The sequence below is a fragment of the Phoenix dactylifera genome, chromosome 1 (genome assembly GCF_051530095.1).
Source record: "Phoenix dactylifera cultivar Ajwa chromosome 1, Ajwa_hap1_PhDact_Kaust_v1.1, whole genome shotgun sequence".
NCBI lineage: Eukaryota > Viridiplantae > Streptophyta > Magnoliopsida > Arecales > Arecaceae > Phoenix > Phoenix dactylifera.
Genome location: NC_143190.1, coordinates 58,560,539 through 58,581,364, shown reverse-complemented (window position 1 = coordinate 58,581,364; position 20,826 = coordinate 58,560,539). Strand labels below are relative to the sequence as shown.

At 39.3% G+C, this 20,826-nt stretch overlaps 1 protein-coding gene across 3 annotated transcripts in view; it reads left to right on the top strand.

Annotated features, from left to right (window-relative positions):
* Positions 1-2,098: 2,098 nt before the first annotated feature.
* LOC103717209 (alpha,alpha-trehalose-phosphate synthase [UDP-forming] 1-like) overlaps positions 2,099-20,826 on the top strand; it is a 41,954-nt gene continuing 23,226 nt past the window's right edge. Inside the window, exons 1-8 of one of the 3 annotated variants that reach the window (XM_008805513.5) lie at positions 2,099-2,295; positions 3,063-3,578; positions 3,865-3,962; positions 4,112-4,500; positions 7,675-7,789; positions 7,974-8,075; positions 15,985-16,135; positions 19,475-19,563. In XM_008805513.5, coding sequence (XP_008803735.2) covers positions 3,158-3,578; positions 3,865-3,962; positions 4,112-4,500; positions 7,675-7,789; positions 7,974-8,075; positions 15,985-16,135; positions 19,475-19,563 — 1,365 coding nt within the window. In that variant the 5' untranslated portion in view covers positions 2,099-2,295; positions 3,063-3,157. Of the gene's footprint in view, positions 2,296-2,327; positions 2,464-2,771; positions 3,579-3,864; positions 3,963-4,111; positions 4,501-7,674; positions 7,790-7,973; positions 8,076-15,984; positions 16,136-19,474; positions 19,564-20,826 lie in introns of those variants that run through there. The other 2 variants (XM_026808484.4, XM_089926052.1) reach the window with 2 other exon arrangements.

Below are 20,826 nucleotides of genomic sequence, written 5' to 3'. Positions count from 1 at the left end.
GTTATTCATGCGGGGCCCACTTGATTCGGTTCTTGGTATCCGCAGAAGAAATGGGCCGTGCCGTATACAACCAACCCCACACGCGCAATCCCATTATACACTACAAGGATTTCTCAAGCATATCTGCAGAGATTTTTCGTTTCCAAAATTAAATCTGTATAGATTTCCTGCTGATGGGTCAAATAAAGCAATCAAGCAAGCATCCTGTGTTACTGTCACTTTCCCAGGGGACCAGCGGGCCCAAGATTAAGACCCGTTCCGAATATCTAAAACTCAACAATTATCACGAGTTTCTCATGTCATTGCACCCCTCTAGTTAAACTACCCTTCCTAACCACTGTTCCCTCGCACGGGCCGCCTCGTACAAGTTGAAAGATGTCTACCGGCAGCTTATAATGGCAATATTTAAGGCGTTGGATGCTTATCAAACCATTTGACGGTCCAATATAATGTGTTGCTTGATTATAAAGACGTATGAAGATATAGAGTCAGATGATCTCTAATTTGCATGTACTAGAAAAGGGCAACTCTTCGATCATGACTGCTCATAATTGGTATGGAAGTTGCGTTTGAATAAGCTCTATGTTATATGGATAAGTCAGTCTGTTGATAGGGCCCATCCAATCATGAATGTTGTGTCCGTCACATGTAATCATGATTAAAGAACTAGTCCTCTCTACTTCCTGTGCAAATTGGAGAGGATTTAAACTTTTAAAGATACATGCTTGTAAAGATGCATGAAGATATGGAGTCGGATGATATCTAATTTGCATGTACTATAAAGGGGCAATTCTTCAATTAAGATTGTTCCTAATTGGTATGAAAGCTGCGATTGAATAATCTCTATGTTATATGCGTAGGTTAACATATTGTTGGGGCCCATCCAATCATATATAATCTTCCTCTCTACTTCCTATACAAATTGGAGAGGATTTAAACTTTTTTGAAGGTACATGCTTGCAGCGATACCATATATTGCACTTTTTCATACTTTTTTTTTGTATTCTTGTATATGCTTTTTAACCCTTTTAGACATTTTTTTTACATATGCACTGTTTTTCTTTCCAAACCAAATGAAGACATTAGGATAACTCATAAGATTTTATGTACTACAAATGAGGTGATCAGGATTCTCATAAGATTTTATGCAGTACAAATAAGGTGATTGCCACCGAAAGAGTTTTCACGTGCATCAACGCTCCTCCCGTCCGCACAAATACATCCTTTTTATTGGTCTTTTTTATGGCCTCGACCGTTGGATCGGATCTCCCGAGCACTCGCGAAGGATACACCCTCAATCCCCTTGTGCGGGTATTCGGACGGAATAACTTAAACTTCCGATCATGTCCCCCGGGATAAGCGATAGCCATTCGGATCACAGGGCCCGGAATTGCGGTACCTGGCCGGTCTTCCCCAAACGCTCACGCAGAACCCATGAAGCGCCCGGGCCGAGTGGGTCGGTGGGGTCACCACGAACGCCTCGCCGCCCCCGGTATCCTATACCCCTTGCCTCGGATGGTATAGTGTCTCTCCCTTCCGTTTCCCAAGCGATATCCCTCGTTCTATTTCGGGCGGTTTAATGTTTGGAGTACAGCTAATAATCATTTACAGCCACCTTTTATCTTATTCCCCCCAAATTCATTTCTATCCCCACTCCATCCTCCTCGTCTCCCACGCTCCCTTCCACCTGCTATAGCAGGTAACCATCATATCCCATACCAATCATACCGCCACCAAAATCATTTAATCATTGTAAATTTGTGATGTTCGTAAAGCCTAATCCATTTCATCTTGTAAGATTGAAAATTATCTATTATATAAATAAATAATTATAATTATTTATGATGTAATAATTTTTATGAATAAGCAATTTTTTAAAATAAAAATATTATTTTATATAGAAGAGCAATGCAAGCAGCAAATATGCAGCCACTCTAGTTCATGAGGCGAGTTATGGCTTATTTAAATATTTATAAGTTCTATATATAGCATATATTCGTTATTTTAAATTGAGTCCCAAAAATCTTTTACCGGATATCACCGGTTAGAGTGTATTTTTCTTGACCTGAGAAAAGAGTGGAGCGAGAAAGAGGAAGGAGAGGATGGCTATTGTGATTCGAGGTGGGTACATATATCAGCTGGGGCGAGCTCTGCATGCGTCGGTGAGTTATATATAAGGGCTCAAGCTGTGGGGGAAGAGAGAGATGTGAGCGAGGACAGCGCGTCCTCGGGTCTCGCTATCGCCGCTCGGCTGGACGGATAGCGATCGGTGGCGTTATCCCAGTTTCCCACACGGTGAGTGAATCCCTTCTTCCCGGCCCCCCTCCCGTCTCTCCTCTTCTTCTGATCGTCTTCTTCCGTCTCTTTATCCCCCCAAACCGGCGTCCAAACCCTTCTGGAATAGCTGGAATAGACCGCCCCCCCTCCGTACCCACCACCGGCCTCATTGCGATCCAAATCCGGGTGATCTGCTTTCTTTCTTTCTCCAGCCTTTTATTCCTGCCCCAATCTTGATTTTCTTGTTCTACGTTTCCTTATTACCGCGTTTCTGGCTGTTATTTTCCGAATGCCGGTGGGAGGCGCTGCAACTTTCTTTGTTTTTTTACCTCTGCTTTCCTTACTTTATCCTAGTTTTTTATGCACATTTTATGACAACGATGGTGGGAGGATGATTTGGGTTCTTGGTTCGATCTGCGAATCACCTTTGATTTGTGTGATCTACGACAAAAATAACAAAAAGATATAGGGACCACTGCCTCTCTATCTCTCTCGCGCCCGCACCACTCATCTCTCTCTTCCCTCCATTTATTCGTTCTTTCTCTCGTCTCTAGTGTTATTGTGTTAATAGACCCACCCAAGAACGAATTTCTTGCTCGTTAAGAAGAGTTCTTGGCAATAACTGCAGCACTGCGGTGGCGACTGAGTTTGTGTTAGAGTTGGTTATGGGAACAAGAAAGCACCTTTCTTTAGCCCAGGCCGAGACTATTCCTTCTTTCTGTGTTCTTCTTATTCTGGGATTTTGTTTTCCTTGGTGATTTGTTTGTGTTTGTGTGGCGTGCCAGCTGATGGGTCGGGGCGCTGTTCGAATGCGGGGGAGCGGCAGCGCTGGTAGTTAAGCCGGTGTACAAAGCTGGCCTCCGGACCGCAGGCCGAGCGCATGCTGGGGAACAAGTACAACAGCCGGAACCCCACCAGGGTCGAGCGGCTGGTGTGGGACCGGGAGCAGCGGAAGTCCAACCGGGCCTTCCAGCAGAACGACGCCGGCAGCAGCAGCGATGCTGGCGGCGGTGATGATGATGCTGGGAGCTGCGGGAGGGAGCCTGGAGTGTTGGAGCGTGAGACCGAGGAAGCAAGGGAGGTGAACTGCGAGCGTGGTGCCGTCCCCAATGGAGAGGTGGTGGATGTGGGCTTGGCGGCGGGCAAGGCGTCCAGGAACGGATGCAGGAGGTCTAATGGGAAGGCCATGAAGCAGAGGCTGCTGGTTGTGGCTAATAGGCTGCCGGTGTCGGCGGTCAGACGTGGCGAGGACTCGTGGTCGCTGGAGATCAGTGCTGGTGGGCTGGTCAGTGCTCTTCTTGGTAAGTGGATTCCGCGGATGATATCCAGATGATGTTTCTTATTTACTGGTCTTTGCTAGTCGTAAAGTATTTTATACATGGACTGGTAGGTTAGTTGTTTTAATTTTTGAGCTTATATTGATGATTCTACGACAAAGAAATAGTCCATAGTATCTGTTCATATTTTTTGTTCGGCATGAGAATAACAAGAATGGTTTCAATCGTAACCTGGTACTTTCTGCAGCAAAACAAATGTTGGCTGGGAAAAAATAAATGCTTATGCTTGTTAATTTCTTCACTGTCGTAGGTGTGAAGGATGTTGATGCTAAATGGATTGGATGGGCTGGTGTAAACGTGCCGGATGAAGTGGGGCAGAGGGCACTTACAAAAGCTTTGGATGAGAAGGTCTGTCAAATTTTCTTTCTTCATCTATTTTTATTTGTGAAGGTGTTTCTGTTTCATAGCTTGATAGTGTAGACTTAGATTTCTCTCTCAATGTATGCCTTTGCCTTTTGAAATGCCTCCTGGAATGCCGTTATTTTGTTTGAAAACAGAGATGCATTCCAGTATTTCTTGATGAAGAGATTGTACATCAGTACTACAATGGCTACTGCAACAATATCTTGTGGCCACTCTTTCACTACCTTGGGCTTCCCCAAGAAGATCGGCTCGCAACTACTCGCAGCTTTCAGTCTCAGTTTGATGCATACAAACGGGCGAACCAAATGTTTGCTGATGTTGTGAACCAGCATTATCAAGAGGGAGATGTTGTTTGGTGCCATGATTACCATTTAATGTTCCTTCCTAAATGCCTCAAGGAGTACAACAGCAGGATGAAAGTTGGTTGGTTTCTTCACACACCATTCCCTTCCTCTGAAATTCACAGGACCCTGCCATCCCGCTCGGAGCTGTTGAGATCTGTTCTTGCAGCTGATCTAGTCGGGTGAGCAAATATATTCTTTTGATACTTTAGGTAGCATGTTTGTCGCACATGGCTTGCGACTCTGTGACATTGTATTCTGTTGTAACAATCAAATTTTCCATTACATGAGACACATTCGGAAGAATCTGCATGTTTGTCAACTTGAATGTGGACAGCAAACACATGCACATATGCACGCTCTTTCCCTCTTATACACATATGGTATGGTTGTATGGAAATTATACAGATACTCTATTCTGATTTGTTTGACCTTATTATGACATGTGACTTGGAGGATTGCAAAAAGAGTATTGGTACTGCATGGTGAGTGCTGTCGCCAATGATATTTTATGGAGTATTTTAGTCTGCTGATCGCCCGTGCATTTTATCATTGGCTTTCCTTTCTTGTTTTCATTTAAGTAGGCAATGCTTTTCCATAAGGTACCTTCTTTGTTTGCAATCTCATACTGTAACATTATTTGTCTTCTTTGACAACAATGATGGCTATCTGACTGTTACATAACTGTGGTTGTCTAACATGTTCAGTGAAAGGATCTTGGAATCAGATATTTTTACCTGTCAATGGTTGACATTAGTATACCATCATATATTCCTAGGGCATAGTAAGTGTGTACTGAATCTTTGCACCCTATGCGTCATCCATGTTGTCCTAACAATCAAGCTTTTTTATATGTACAAAGTTCTAAGAGGTTGCATGTTAATCCAAAACATTGCTACAGTTCTTGGGGCATCAAACTGCAAAAAGACATGCATTTGAAGAGTGGAGCAATGTTCAAGTTCAAAAGGTGATTGAGAAGAAGTGGTGGCAAAGTAAGGTAAGACATTGAATAATAGTCTCAAAAACATATAAAAAAGAAGCAGAAAAGCTATCAATGCTCAGTATTAGAGTTATGGGCATCTATAAGAAGGAGGGGATGATGTAACACCATCTAGCTTAAAGGGAAGAGTGTAAACATAGCCGATTTCTATTGGTTCTCAATTTTAGTGATAAAGATATCCCATTTCCATTGCTTCTCATTTTTAGCTACAGTAGTGGTGCTCTCCTTGGGTGTGTATGAAGATAGAAGAAAAAATAATTATTTAATTGGATGAGTGCTTTCTTAGAATCTGGAGCTTTAGAATGGTGTCAAAAAATAATCCAGCTTTCTTTGGAAACTTGTGGAGATTTATGATGGAGACGGTGCTGAATTCCCTTGCATAACTGATATAACTCATCAGTATGGTTCTCTGCATGGGGCCTGAGAGTTGCAGGTAAGCTAGACACTTGGATCTAGTATATGGAGTTATATTATGGGGCTATATGTGTATGTTTGGGTACTTGGTGTATGATTTTGAAAGGATGTCTCAAAGATCTCATAAAGAAGGTTTATTTGGTAGAGGAATAGGATAAAGGGGGAGGATAGAGGTTTAATCTGTTGTTGGTCTTGGGGATTTTTGCGCTAAAATGTTAGTTTAGATGCTTTAATGTTTTTAGTTCTTCTCCCAAATGTGATGCTTGACCTAGCTTGGTACCTTGCAGCTATATTTCTGCCTAACTAATTGATACAGACCTGATCGCTGACTTCAGCTTGCAGCTCTGCATGAAAGGAAATAGAAAAAGCTTGGGTGAAAAAACATATTGGTGAATGGAACTGAAATGATGACAAAAGATCTCTATCACTTTGAAGGAATTTGTAGAGAAGGACAAGTTGAAAAGGCAAAACAGATCTTGTTCATTGTTGAGGCAATTTGTTTTAACCATGTGAACTTTGTTTGATCATCGAAGGGGGTCAGCCATATAGATACAACCTAGCTCTGTTGGCCTACATTAAAAAACGTGTTTCGGTCTAAAATGCTAAATCTTGTATTCTGACAGTTTTATTTTTGTTCTGGAAGTTCGGTCTGCTTAGTATTTTCTAGCTTGGCATCTCTCAATTTCAGGCTTTGTCCTGCTTTTCTAAGCTTACGTGCACCATGGTTGGGATTGGAAACTATACCAATGGTAGCTCGGCATCGGGAATCTATGAGTTTTTCAACACCCGAAGGTAGCCGCACAAGACATTGTGGGGTTGGCTCCTTAATTATTTTAGCATAAGTTCCTGCGGCTCGAGCCAGCTTTGCGCGTTGACCTGGATGACATTCAATTCTTTCTTCCCTTTGTTTTGTTTAGTAGCCTTTCATATCTTTTCTGTAACCTCTTAAATTTACTATGCATTTGTCTTTTAATAATTGTTGCACTATTAAAGTCCTTTACCCCTTTGCTTTCATGTATTAACCCTCGGTATCTTCACCTTCAATCTGCTGAATAGAGGGTTTTCCTTTTTTCTTTTTTTGATGTCATGATTTCATAATCACTAATGTCTGTCTGAGGCATGCCAAGCTAGAGCCAATAATAGAATTGCAGGCTGCATTAGTTATCTCTTGTTAATTTGTTTATGTTCCTCTGCTTTCTCTGTGTTTTCGTCATATTTTTTCGTTCATTCTTTTAAATAAAATTCTTCTTTAATGACATACTGTCACATTTATTGCTTTGTCTTCATGACTTTGACTGCATCGATCAGTTTCAATATGTGTTTTCATGTTACATTAAATCAGACATCTATAGGGTCATCTTCATAGCCTTAACTGATTTATTTGGTCTCCTTTGCATTTCTGTGGTATAATTCCGTGGTAGTCAAGAATTATTAATGGCATCACTTGAGAAATTCATGCCACCTGTTCCACAGTTGAAGTATATTGATCTTTTGGGTTGCATATTGGGACTGCTTTACAATTCTATGTGATCTTCCTGGCTTTGATGTCGTGTGCTCCATTAAATGTTCTTCAATAGTTGGTGCTAGCTATGCCATTTTCACACTTCTAATAGATAAATAAGTCGTTGCTTCAAAGTTTGATATGTTTCATGATTGTTGCAATGTTCTGCTGATTGCAGTTGATTCATTTGTCTCACTAACATTGTATAATTTCTTGCTGGGAAAACTTCCACATATCAACCATATTGATTGTTGGTTTATGTGTGTTTATTTGAGGGTTGAAATATAATTTATTATCCTTTTAATCTTGAGTATCTGTTGTTTATATCTGAGCTTACTACTTCAGGATGATCTTTATGATTTGTTGACCATACAACTATGTTTTTGTCATTACAAACTTCTTGCTCCTTGAATGATTTTATTTACTAAGTTGATAGTCCAGTTTTCACACATATGATTATGCAAGGCACTTTGTAAGTGCTTGCACTCGTATTCTTGGACTTGAGGGCACACCAGAAGGGGTGGAAGATCAAGGAAGGCTGACTCGAGTGGCAGCGGTATAGTTTTGAATTGTTAAATTCATTATTTAGTTTGTTACTTAGAAAAGTAACCCTTAGTATTTGTTACCTTTGGCTGTATAGATGTAGTTTCAAAAGCTATGTTTAATGTATTAATATTTTAAGTAATCATCCTTTGCTTGAATTGGTTTTCTTCCCTTGATTTTTGGGCTGGAAATTTCAGTTTCCTATTGGGATAGACTCCGACCGGTTTAAACGAGCACTTGATCTTCCAGCAGTCAAAGAACACATCAATGAATTGACACAAAGATTTGCTGGCCGGAAGGTAGGAAGCATAATCATCTTTCACGAGTTGCTTATTTTGATTAAATTCATGATTAATCATAAAGGTAGGTGTTTATAAATATTTTGCATAACAAATAACTAGAGACTAGAGAGTACTGTGAACTAGAGAGGTTGCTTTCTTTGTTGGTAACTGTGAAAAACTCATTTTATCAAATGTTTAAGACTACATGTGCGGTCATTACATTAATAAATGCTATCATGATCTAGGTACCATATTCCACTTTTATGCCTTTCAGAAACTACTCACAATCTGCCAAATGAATTTCTAGTAATTACTTGAGTGGACAGGTTGGCCCATCACGAGTTGTTTGGTTGTTTCTTCATTTTCATCTTAAAGTATGTTATAGCAGGACTACCAATATTAGTCTTAAGCTGTGTAGTGGTCTAAAATTTTGATTGCAGGTATGGGCAAGTCCCTTCTAGTTGGGCAGATTTGCTTAAAAACATTCTAATCTATGATTCTCAAAGTTAGTCATTTGGTTGGAATTTCTTTCCTATTCTGGAGAATGACAGGGATGAGTCAAGCAGTGGTCTACCTGAAAGTCTAAAAAGTTAGGCTGGAGTCTCTATTTTCTTGCTATCCTTTTGGTCTTTAAAAATTGTTTAGTACAATATTTGCTAGAATACTGCAACCCGTCGGTTTTATTCTGGAGTCATCATTGATAGTTTTATTGTTGGCAAGGACTTGAGTCTCGGTGGGACATCCTGCGGGACATCAGAATGGAGCACCATCTCGAGTGTATTGGAAAACCAGGACAATCCTGTCCGATGGGATTTAAAACATTGGTTGTTGCTATTATTTTGTATGCGAGAGTCTTGGTTTTTTCAGAGAATTTGCCGCACTGCTGTGGGTTCGTTTGAGTAATATTGAACATTCATAGAAAGCAAATTCTCTCTGCTGGTTTTATTAGTGTGACATGTCAATGTGTGGGAAAGTCAACTGGAGAAGGTGCATATCATGATGGTTATTGGAGAAACGTGAAACCTTTATAGATAAACACCTTTTTCCGGGAAAAAATTTCTCTTCATATGATGTATTAGAATCTAAAATGGGAATGTATTATTCAATTCAGATACATAAAGATGAAAAAAAATCTAATGCCAAAAATGAAATCCAATTTAAAGCATTTCATTGGTCTATTGGATCACAACTATTTGCCAGATACTCAAGTCATTCATTGCTCCCCTCTTAGGAGGCTTTGGGTTTAAATCATGGTTTGCCGAACCACTCAGTTTACCTCGTACTGAATCAAATCGACATGGAACCAACATGGTTCAATGCTATTTTTTGGAAAATAGCGAGAACCGTTCCGAATTGGTGCGAACCGCTCGGTTCGCATTGGTTTGAATTGGTTCCCCCCCCCCTCTCTCCTCTTTCAATATCTCAAGCTTGAATCATGGTCTATTGAACCGGGGTGAACTGCCCTATTTATCTTGTACCGAATCGGTAGCCAACCAGCACAAGTCCTGGTACCGGTCTTGGTTTGAACACTAGAGGTGCTTCCCAAGTGTTTGACCTGAGTAAGTCTTGCATTATTTCTTTGAAATGATTCATGTTGCCCCTGCTGTCTTCATTATAAAAAAGTCTCATGGTAAAAATATTAAAAATATCTAATCTGAAACATTTATTTTTTGATGGGATCATAATAATCAATTAAATACTCTTCCACTTGACTCAAACATTTGCATTACATATTATGGCCATCCATCATATGCTCCTTATTGAATCAGTCACGTGCATCATGTATCTTTGCGATTCACTGAGTCACATACTCATATCCATCAATCAAATAATCTTTCCTATTGAATCAATTGGGTGCATGGTATGAGCTGAAAGTTGTGTAGCAAATCACTAATTATCTATTGTTTTGTTAGTCTTTTTTTTTGAAGTTATTTTGTTTAATCTAGTAAGTTTATCTAAGATTCGCCGAACCGGTATTGGGACCTGTACTGATCGGCGAGCGAGTTAGTATGGTACCGGTACTGTACCGACACATGGTATGCTTGGGCATGCCGGTTTCGAATCGGTGCGCCCATTTTTTTTAAGTTTTTCAAGTTTGATTAATTGGTAATTAATTTTTTTCAACTTTTTTATTGATTTTAAGTATAATTTGATTTTGGATTTTTGTTATGATTCCGGTTTAACCTAAATGATGCATCTTGTTGTTTTAAAATGATACAAAATATAAAATGATTAGTGAGATACCGCATGCTACAAGAAGCAATATTTAATATCCTAAAATCAATGAGTGATGTGGAAAATATAAACTAATATAATCGATTACATATTTAATGTACAACATACATATCGATATCTAAAATTTCGTTGAGTGGTGATACCTTTCATAGATATCCGAATCATTAATATAGTCAGGAGGCACATCAATCTACTCCTCTCACCAAGCGGCGTAGTTTTGTATGTTCATTTCATAAGGAACGCACTTTGAGTTATAAATTCTCGAATTTCTCGCTGAAGTTTTGGCTTTGGGAGGTGTCTTCTGATTGATAATATGATTGTGAAGGGGTCCATCCGAATATGCCGGCGGCAAAGTCCGACCCGTAAGATGCTTCGGGCTGCGTAGGGTAGTAGTCATTAGAAGATACCTCAGACGCACCATATTTATATTCGTATCCGTATGGGTCATAAGCTGCTTGTGGCTGCAGGTGATAGGATCAATATATGACTTAGGATCTGATATGTCTATGGATTCTACTTTACGTACGAGGTCATCAACTGTTGTATGCAATCGTATCCTCGCGGACTCTACCAGATTGTGCACTGTGGTCCCTATCCTATGTATCATGTGTAAATTGGGATTCACCGGTGAATTGAAGACCATCCTATGATTGTCTTATAAATGGTGGCCTCATATCCTCCACTCTTCTCCTGGCTAGCAGATTTATGACCGCCAAAATTGTCATCGTTGCTGCTTATGGTCTTTGAATCTGAGTGAACTGTTTTCTCCACTCTCCATGGGGGCTTTAGGTGCTTTTTTCTTTTTTTGTGTGCTGAGTAGTTGCCTGCTTACTCTTCGTGCTCCTCTGCTTGCTTATTTTTTGTGCCCCTCTTTGCCTGGCTATGTTGGGAGGATGGATGTTGCCCTCTTGACTGAATTGACCGGACAGCATAGTGGCCTCATCTAAGCATCTCTCGATTTTATCTCTGAGAGGATATCTCGAATAAGGAGTCGTAATGATCGGCTCTTCGGTGATCTCTGTGTCTGTGGTTGATGACCTGGAAGGATGCGTGGAATATTGCGTTCTGCCCATTGTCCTGAATCGATTCTAGCCTCGCTGGCTATGAAACTAGCCGATTGTGAAGGCGATCTTCGCTCATCAAGCTCCGGCTCCTGCTGCTGGCCCACAAGTCATCCGATTATAGGGTCATTCTCATCGTCAATGAAAGTATGATGGATCGGATCTGTGTACTTTAGCTCTATTTTCTTCTGAATGCCCTTTAGCCTTATTCTTAGATTGTAGTGAATATATATAAGGTCGTTGAGGCGCTTCTTTATCAGACGGCTCCTCTGCTTGCTGTGGATGAGGGTGAAGCTGGACCAGTTGAGCTCACAGCCATTCGAGGAGACCGTCTGGGAAAGGATCCAGATAGTTAGTTACTTAAGATTTCTCACGGACTAACCAAGATGAATCTATCATTCAGCTGCAAAAATTTTGAAGAAATTATATATAAGATAGTATCATGTTAGTAACAAGCTAACGCCAGGTAATAGTTATCATTGATGTGTAATATATCTGGATTCATACTTTTTTAACCTACGGCAGCTGTCGAGACTCCAAAACTGTTAGTGCCTTCTCTAAATATTTTGGTCTGTAAAAAGGAACCACATTGTAGTATGTTTAGTATGTTAGTAATCAAAGATACATGTTAACTTGCACATGTCAGTTAAGTTAACTTATCTTTTCTAGACATAGTCGCGACTTCTGAATCATACTCCATCTTATAGATCACAATATGTAGAGCGACCAGAAGTTCGTCATCCATATCTTTTTTAGGTACGATGTACTGAAACCTCGGGTTCAGGTAGTATGCTACAGACAGAGTTCGTAATTGTCTTAGTAAAATTGTACAAGTATAAGAACAGTGTAATTTTGAATGTTCTTGCCTACCTGCTAGATGCAAATTTTTATCCATTTGGTGGTTCGACCGCCGCTCAATGATATCGATATACTTCTAGGCATATGTCAGATTTGCCTCTTTGATCTAAATCTTTGTCCTCTCTATCATATAATACAAGAAGCCCATTTGGGGTACCTCTCGCTGTTCATGGCCTGAAGCACTTCATACAATGGTTCGATAGCCTTCACTATCTTTTTGGCCTGCTGCCAGAATGTCTGCCTTATCACCAGGTCCTTGATAGTTCTTTCTTCAGTGCCGGCCCTCGCAAATCTATTTTTTTGCCACTCGGAACCAACAAACATCTGATGTAGGGTTGCTTTTCTCTTAAGAAGGCTATCAAGTGCAACATAGTCGGTAGTAAACTGTGTCACTCATGATCTCAAGATCTCTCCTATATTTCTCCTCATTAGTGATAGGACCGATGTATGGTTATAAATATATCTGATAATTGTTTGGGCTGTCTTCACTATCTGCTTCACCCTACGAATTTTCGCAATGCCCATCAACGTGAGGTCAATACAATATGCAGCATATGGGGTCTAGAAAATATATGGCCGCCGCTCCATCAAGATCTTCCTGGCAGCGTTATATTGTGGCCTAGTATCAGTGATGACCTGTACGGTATTCTCTTCTCCTATCGATCAATTTACTCTATCAATCTGAGGATGTACATGGCTTTGTGCACCTGATCGGAAGCATCAATTGACATATGGTAGAAAATCTTTATATCACAATATGTCAAAAAGTTGATAATGCTCCGTCTGGTAGGACCGGTCCAACCATCACACATCATTGTCAGCCCATATGTGGGCCACTTGCTCTTGTATGAGGCAATCCATTTTCTTAGCTTATGATTGTTAAGAAGCTCACCGTAGATGTCCTTCAGTCTTGAAGGATCTACATTGAGACTAGTAGCCTGAATGGAGGAAATAGTAGACCTAGCATTGTGTCAACCTCTTGATACTTCGAATCTTTGTTGGGAAAGGCATGTAGATCTAAATCATGAATGGTGGCTCATGGTGGAATCTTTCTAGAGGACTTTTTTCTGCTACCAAAAGTCTCCAACATAGATGCAATATGGCTACCCTCTCTGCTGACGACTTTTCTAATTGAGGAGATCCTCTTGAACTCTGACTTTGCCCTGTTGCTTGTAGAATCGGAGCCTGACTCGTAGTATGAGGTTCTAAATCGAGCCCTATGCCTGGCCACTTCATCCTGCTGCCATTGATCATCCAAGCTCGCTTGCAGCCTGAATCTGTGCCTCTTCGTCATCTAGAGCGGACGCCTCCTCTGACTTTCTAGAGTGATAGGAAGGTGACTCTGCCGCTCGGCTGTCCATCTCTGTCTTCTTCTTGGAAATTTTCTTCTTCATTGCTTTAAAATCAGCGAAGTGCTTCATCATCAATTGTCGAATCTCCTGTGAGCATTTCCGGCACATAAATATGTCGGGGTAACTACCAGCTAAATGCTGCTTGAATCTGGTTACCCTTCCTTTCTTGAACTCTGTATTGCATCAGTTGCACTTTCAATGGTGCCGACCCGAAAGCATTTGCCCATGATCCCAACCAATATCACGCTCTACCTTCTTTTTTTTTGTCCTTGATGGTTCTATTCTTACTGGTTTATGACGAAGATAATATTTTTTACTTCGAAAAATATATTTGATTTATCTAATACATAGTACTAATTTTTTATATTTTATTTATTTATTTATGGTCATTTTTAAATTAAAAATATATTTAAATACCATAAATTCAGAAAAAATATGTTTTTTACTTTAGAAAATACTTCTGAAATATGTATTACATGTTACTAAGTTCTCATATTTTTTAGTATTAATTATATATATTTAATTATTTTTAAGTTAAAAAATAAATTTAAAATATAAATATTTTCAAAAATTAATTTGAGCTCAAATCTATTTAGAATCCTACAATAGATGCTACATTATATTTTTCTAGGCCCATGGGCAAGCATCAAATGCTACTTATTTTTTATTTTTTTTCAAATTTAGGTCTAGACCATTATGCGCATGATCGCATCAAAATTTGAATAAATGGATACCAAATTTAGCTGGAGAATAGCTTGTATGCCCCTAAATATGCGTATGATTATACAATTTTTTAAATTTTATTTTATTTTTTATTTTTTAATCCAAAAATATATTTTAATTTTTAAAACTATTTATAATCTAAAAATTAAAATTTTTTATTTTATTGTGTAGATCATCCATAGTTCTACAATATCATAAAATCAAGCCAAAATCAAAAAATTTGCCATGATCTCCCTTATTTTGCAAATTTTAAAGTATTTTTTGGCATCTAAAAAAAAGAGAAAATGAGATAAGAAAGAGGAAGCATACCTTATTTAGGGTTAGATTCTTTTTCAATCGTGCTGAATCAGCGTATTTTTCACCATAGGAAAGGAGGAAGTATTTGAATAAGTTGGGAAGGCCCGAGAAACTTCTCAGGCCTTCCTAATCATCTTTTATAGCAAAAGAAATAGGGGGGAGGTGGACCGGTTAGGAATAGGTTCGATTCGGTGCGAACCAGATGGTTGGCATCAGTTCCGCATGGAACCGACCGGTTCGAACCAAGTCTGGGTGGTTCGCGACCGGTTCTGGCCGGTTTGGAGCCAGTTTCAAAAAAAAAGAGGTGAACCGATCTAGTCTCCCATCGGGTCGGCTCGGTACGGACTGAACCGGGTGGTTCATCCCAGTTCAGCGGACCTTGAGCTTATCTTTCAGCTTCTTGAAAACTTTGCTTTGGAACTAAATACAAGACTGAGATTTGTGAATCTAGTATCCTTCTATTCTATTTTTAAAAAATTTCTCTTATACACCTACTCTACCTGTGTGGAATTAATGGATCTTGTATTCTTATCTCATCAATAATGCATGTTCAACAGCTTTTCCAAATCATGCTCTCTATCTACTTATAATCTCACATTCTTTACCATCATAGTTCTTTATGCATGCTCATTTGAAGTTATCATGCTGTGAAAGTAAAAAAAATATGACCATGATGATCTAATGTATATATCCAGGCTGCTTTCTTTTTGATACCTATGAAATGAACTAATTATGCAATTTTTGTTAATTAGTCCTTTTGATCAATTGATGTCCTTGTCATGTGTTAGTTTTCATATTAATAAATGCTCTTTTAATCTTGTGATATGGCTTCAATGCTTATTCCTATATTCAAGCATCCTTTATTTTCCTAACTTAATTGAAGTCACATATGATTTTCTAAAGATCAATACTATGGGGCTTTACATATTTAAAAAATCATTGTGACCTCTAGAAGATAATGAACAATTCCATGTAAGACTTAAGATATTAATCTTGATCATGATATAAAAGTTGCCCTAAATATGAATGCTTGGTTGATGAGTATCCATAAAGCCAGCCTGAAGTAATTGGAATAAGGCTTGATGGATATCGTTATGGTTGTGATACTATAAGTTCCAACAATTCAACCTTTGTGTTCTCTCTCTCTCTCTCTCGCTATATATATATAAAATACATATGTATATTCTATATATGTCCGTATATGTAAAATTGTGTATATGTATGTATACATGTATGTATCCCTTTAGAATTTTTTAAACCTGTTTATTGCTTTTCAGCATGAGTGGTCAATTTGTGTACCCTTTAGTTATTGGGCGATTGATGTTTACTCCATGTTTAGTATTAGACTATTAGTACTTGTTATTTTTGCACCATTAAACTTATTTTATTTAAATATGACAGGTAATGCTGGGTGTTGATCGTCTTGACATGATTAAAGGGATTCCGCAAAAGATTTTGGCCTTTGAAAAGTTCCTTGAGGAAAATCCAACATGGCGTGATAAAGTAGTGTTGTTGCAAATTGCAGTGCCAACGAGAACTGATGTTCCTGAATGTATGCATCATCTTTATAAGTAGTCTGTGCATCTTTAGTTATATTTTTTGTACATAAAATGACATTTACTTGTACTCATTTTAGTATTTTCCTTCCTAAGTGTTGTGTGTTTTTTTATCAATTTTGTAGCTATATAACTATAAAAGTAGTAAATTCAGTAACAAAATTTTAAATATGCACATATGCCAGAATTTGCCTAATTAGAGTATGACAATAAATTAATAAATAAATAAATTTATTAAGTACAAATCAAATTGATATATGGAATCTAGATATGCAAATAATGTTTCAACTCTCATGTTTATAGTTGTTCAATAATAATCAAACCCTACAAATCAGCGGATTGTGAAAGATTCTTAAATTATTTCAAGTCATGGCATCTAGTTCTCTCTCTCTCTCTATATATATATATATATATATATATATATTGTTCAATTTTCAATTCTTAGATTTGTTATGATGTTTGAGTATACGTTGCTAATTTTTTTTTGAATTTCTAGGAATCCCCCGATAAAGAATCTACATATATCGGACTTTATTGGGTGCGTTCGTACTCGTGTAGTATGACGCGCCTGCTCTAGCAAAAAAAAAGAGAATCTACATATATCTTGTCCTCAATTTCAATATATTTTCTTTCAAGTATCTTATGAGTTCTATAAGGTCATGCAAGAAAGGTTTAATTTTCAAATTAAAATATTTATCTCATTAGTAATCCTATTCTACTCGCACACTATATGACTATATGTTAAGTTGTACCTATGTATTCAAGTTAGCTTTGGAAGCTTGAAAATGGCGATGTTGATGGCAAAGTTTTAAGTATCAACATGCATTTGAAAGTATGAGGCATACCATATCCATCATGGTTAGCCATACCGGCCTGAACCGGACGGTATGGGGTGCACCATACCGGTTTGGTACCGGTACTCGGTACAGATGGCGTACCGACACTTGGTATATGGAAAAGATCCCATCCGTACTGATACAATGTTAGTGTGGCACTGGTATAGGGTCCGGTACCGAGACGGCGAATCTTGATATCCATAGTTACAATATTCTTCGAATTATTGAATTATTTTAGTTTTTCTCTTGCCCAAACAATTCTCCGGATTATTATTCAAAAACAAACCGTTCTCAAAGTATACGAATTTTACAATTTACTCATGAATTATTCATGATTAATTTTTAATTTTTTATATATTACAAAACAATGATACCATATATTGTTGCTAGCAAGATTTGCCATGGTTCGTTATGCCCTCATGCCGTTTCGTGCTGGGCCCGTACTGATAGCGGAGAGGGCGAGGGAGCAGAAGAGGGAGAATGGGAGAGGGAAGGAGAGAGAGGGAGAGGAAGGGAGAGGGAAAGGGAGGGCCGCCGGAGGGTGTTGGAGGGGCCTCGAAGGGCTGAAGCAGGGGCTTTGCCCTCCGAACCCTTATTTCATTTGAAACAGGGATTTGTTGGGGCTCCCCATTTTTAATTTTGCAAACCCCTCGCTAACTTCAGTTAAAATTTTCAAAATAAAAAGGGGCCCCGACGTCCCTCTGTTTCGAACGAAACAAGGGTTTGGAGGGTGGAGCCCCTGCTCCAGGCCTTCGGGATTTCTCCGGAGGCCTTCGGCAGCCCTCCCTCCCTCCCTCTCCCTCTTCCTCTCTCTCTCCCTCTCCCTTCCTTCCCCCTCTCTATTTTCCTCTCTTTCCTTGTCCCTCTCCCACCACCTGCCGGTTTACCATTTTGAATGCTAGAATCGTCCCAGTCTGCTGCTGCCATGGCTCGGTACGCCCCCAACCGGGCGGTTCGGGACGGTTCTGCATTTCATGGTTGCTAGTACTATCTTTTTCCTATAATTTGTTACTTTTGCCTTTTCTATTCTTATTTTTAAGTAAATAATTCTATAAATATTTGAGAAAGTTCATATTTTTAAATTTTATTTTTTCTAATTCTTAGCCATTCTAACTCTTTTTGAATTTTTCTGAATACAAAATCACTACATCTAGCTGAATTTTTCAGATGCCGAAGTTGTGACTATGAGCATATTGACAGGGTATTCTACTAGCATGATATTGTGGCTCGGTAAACCCCTTACTGGCATATAGTATAGGTGTTGTGCTGACTCCAGTACTGCACCATATGTCGATGCGGAGGTATACCTCTTATCAGTAAGGCACCAATATGAGGCCCTAAACCCAGACTTGAAGTCTTGGTTGATGGTCGCAATCATGGTCTGCCGTACCGATCGGTATGGGTCGGTACGGGCCGGTACGTACCGGTATCGGACGGAATCGGTACGGTACAACTATATTTTTTAGTTCCGACTATTTGCACCCCGCACCGGTCAGTACTGGCCCATACCGATCCGTACCGAACCGGTACCGGCCCATACCGACCTGTACCAACTGGCCCATACCGATCTCAAATTTTTTTTGGCTTTTGGCCCGAACCAGCCAAATCGGTACGATACCGGTTCGGTATGGTACCAGTCGGTACAGCGGACCTTAGTCGCAATATTGAGCTGCAATTGCAATTACCCTTCATCGGGTTGTGTTTCATGTTCATGCCTTGCTTATGCATTTTGTATAATTTGTTTTATTTCTCTTGTGTGCGCTTGTGAAAGAATCTGTGCATTGCATTATTCCATGTTTATCTTAGTGAAATACATGGATATACCTACTCAACCCTCAACTTGTTACATCAGATATCTTAGGGCATTTTATTAGGTTCTTGCAAATGTATGATAACCAAGATTCGGCGTACCGGTACCGGTCGGCGTACCGGTACCGGTCGGCGTACCGGTACCGGTCGGCGTACCGGTACCGGCCCGGACCGGTACGAACCGGTCCCGTACCGATCCGAACCGGTCTCGTACCGCTCCTGTACCGGTCGCGTACCGGTCCGAATCGGGCCCGTACCGATCCGAACCGGTCGCGTACCGGTTCTCCAACAATAAACTAGCGGTACGGGATTCCACGCTGATCTGGTACCGGTCCTAGGCCGGACCGGTACGTACCGGCTCGTACCGGCCGGTACGGACCGGTATGGCAGACCATGATGATAACAAATGGTACTGCTGCACTGCATTTCTTTTCCTTGTTATGGCATCAGTTTATAAGGGTAAGTTGTAAGAAGTTCATGCTAAGATAAGCATGCATTTTTATAACTTGCATAAATGGCTTTTTTTGCCATTTAGTTGAGTTACCAAAAATTCATTTATATGGCAATCATCTTAAACATTTGATCATTGCTAACTTTATGCTCTTGTTGAATGCTGAGTGTACTTAGAATAATCTACCTTTCTAGTGGACTTTACGTTTAATTGCTAATTATATATTTTCTGTCAACCAGATCAGAAGCTTACTAGCCAGGTTCATGAAATTGTTGGACGCATAAATGGCCGCTTTGGGACACTAACTGCTGTTCCTATACATCATCTGGTTTGTAGATGGCCTGTCCTTATAGCTTTCTTTGTCTTGAAACATTGAAGGCATCTTAATTTTTGTTTTGAGGGAATTGATATTAAATAGATCCAGTCACATCATTGAATTACTCTTTGGTTAAAGATTTCTACATTCTGAATTAAATTTACCTTCAATGCAGTACAACCTGAACTTTTGCAATTTTTCTATTGATACATGCTAAAAGTTTGTTGCAGTTGCTTAATACTGTAGCTGAAGGCTGCAAATGTCTTTACCATTGTTCTATTTTATTTTCTTTGTAGAGAGACTGAGACTTATTGATCTCTTATTGGGTTAATTTCTGGTAAGTTTCTTACTATTTAGGTCATCGAATTAGCAACATTTCTTATGAAACCATTAACGTGATGCCTTTGTTCGGCGAACAATGCAATGACAATCTGACAGATTTGGTGGGAGAGGGGAAATATAGGAAGGACTGGTCAGAGGAGAGAGAGGAGAATGGAGGTAGGAGATTTAGGAACATTTCTCAAAGGTCATATATGCATAAGAATGCATCATGTCAATTCGGCAGGATTTGTTTCTCCTACAGAAAGTTAGATGTGGAATAACATGACAAGGCATTGGAGAAAAGGTAAACAACTGGTTGTTTGAGTGGTATCTATGTAAGGTACATAACTTTGATGTGCATTTTAGTTCTAAAATTTAATAGAAGGCATCAACAATAGCCTCCTTGTATGCGACGCATCATCCCAGATTGTCTGTCCGTTGTTTGTCCATCATTTGTTCCATGTTTTGTAGTCTAACAATTTCATTCAGTAATGCTGAGAAGGCATACTGCTGCAAAGATAACATACAATGCTAAACCATTTCTGTTGTTATTTTCGCTAATCTGCACAAGATGAACACATGTTTGGTCTATTATATTAAATCTTATTGCTTATATAAGATCTATATTAATGTTTAAAGCTCTTGAAAGGCAAATATGGTTTTTGCAGTTAAATTTTTCTAATTTTGTGCAGTGCTGCTGCCTTCTTCTATTCCCTTTCTAGCTCATCAACATTTTTCATGACATTCTCTCCATCTAACTTTGGCTAAATATGTGGGTCCTTCATCACAACCATTTCCCAATTACACTCATAATTTTCTGTTGTTTTTTTTTTAACTCTTTTGCACAGTTGCTGCCCTATTTTTCCTCAGCCTTGGTTTCCTTTTCAAGTTTGGAGGACTGATGCAAGATTCTCATTTCAAATATGCGAGCCCACTTGGGTGTATTAGCACTTC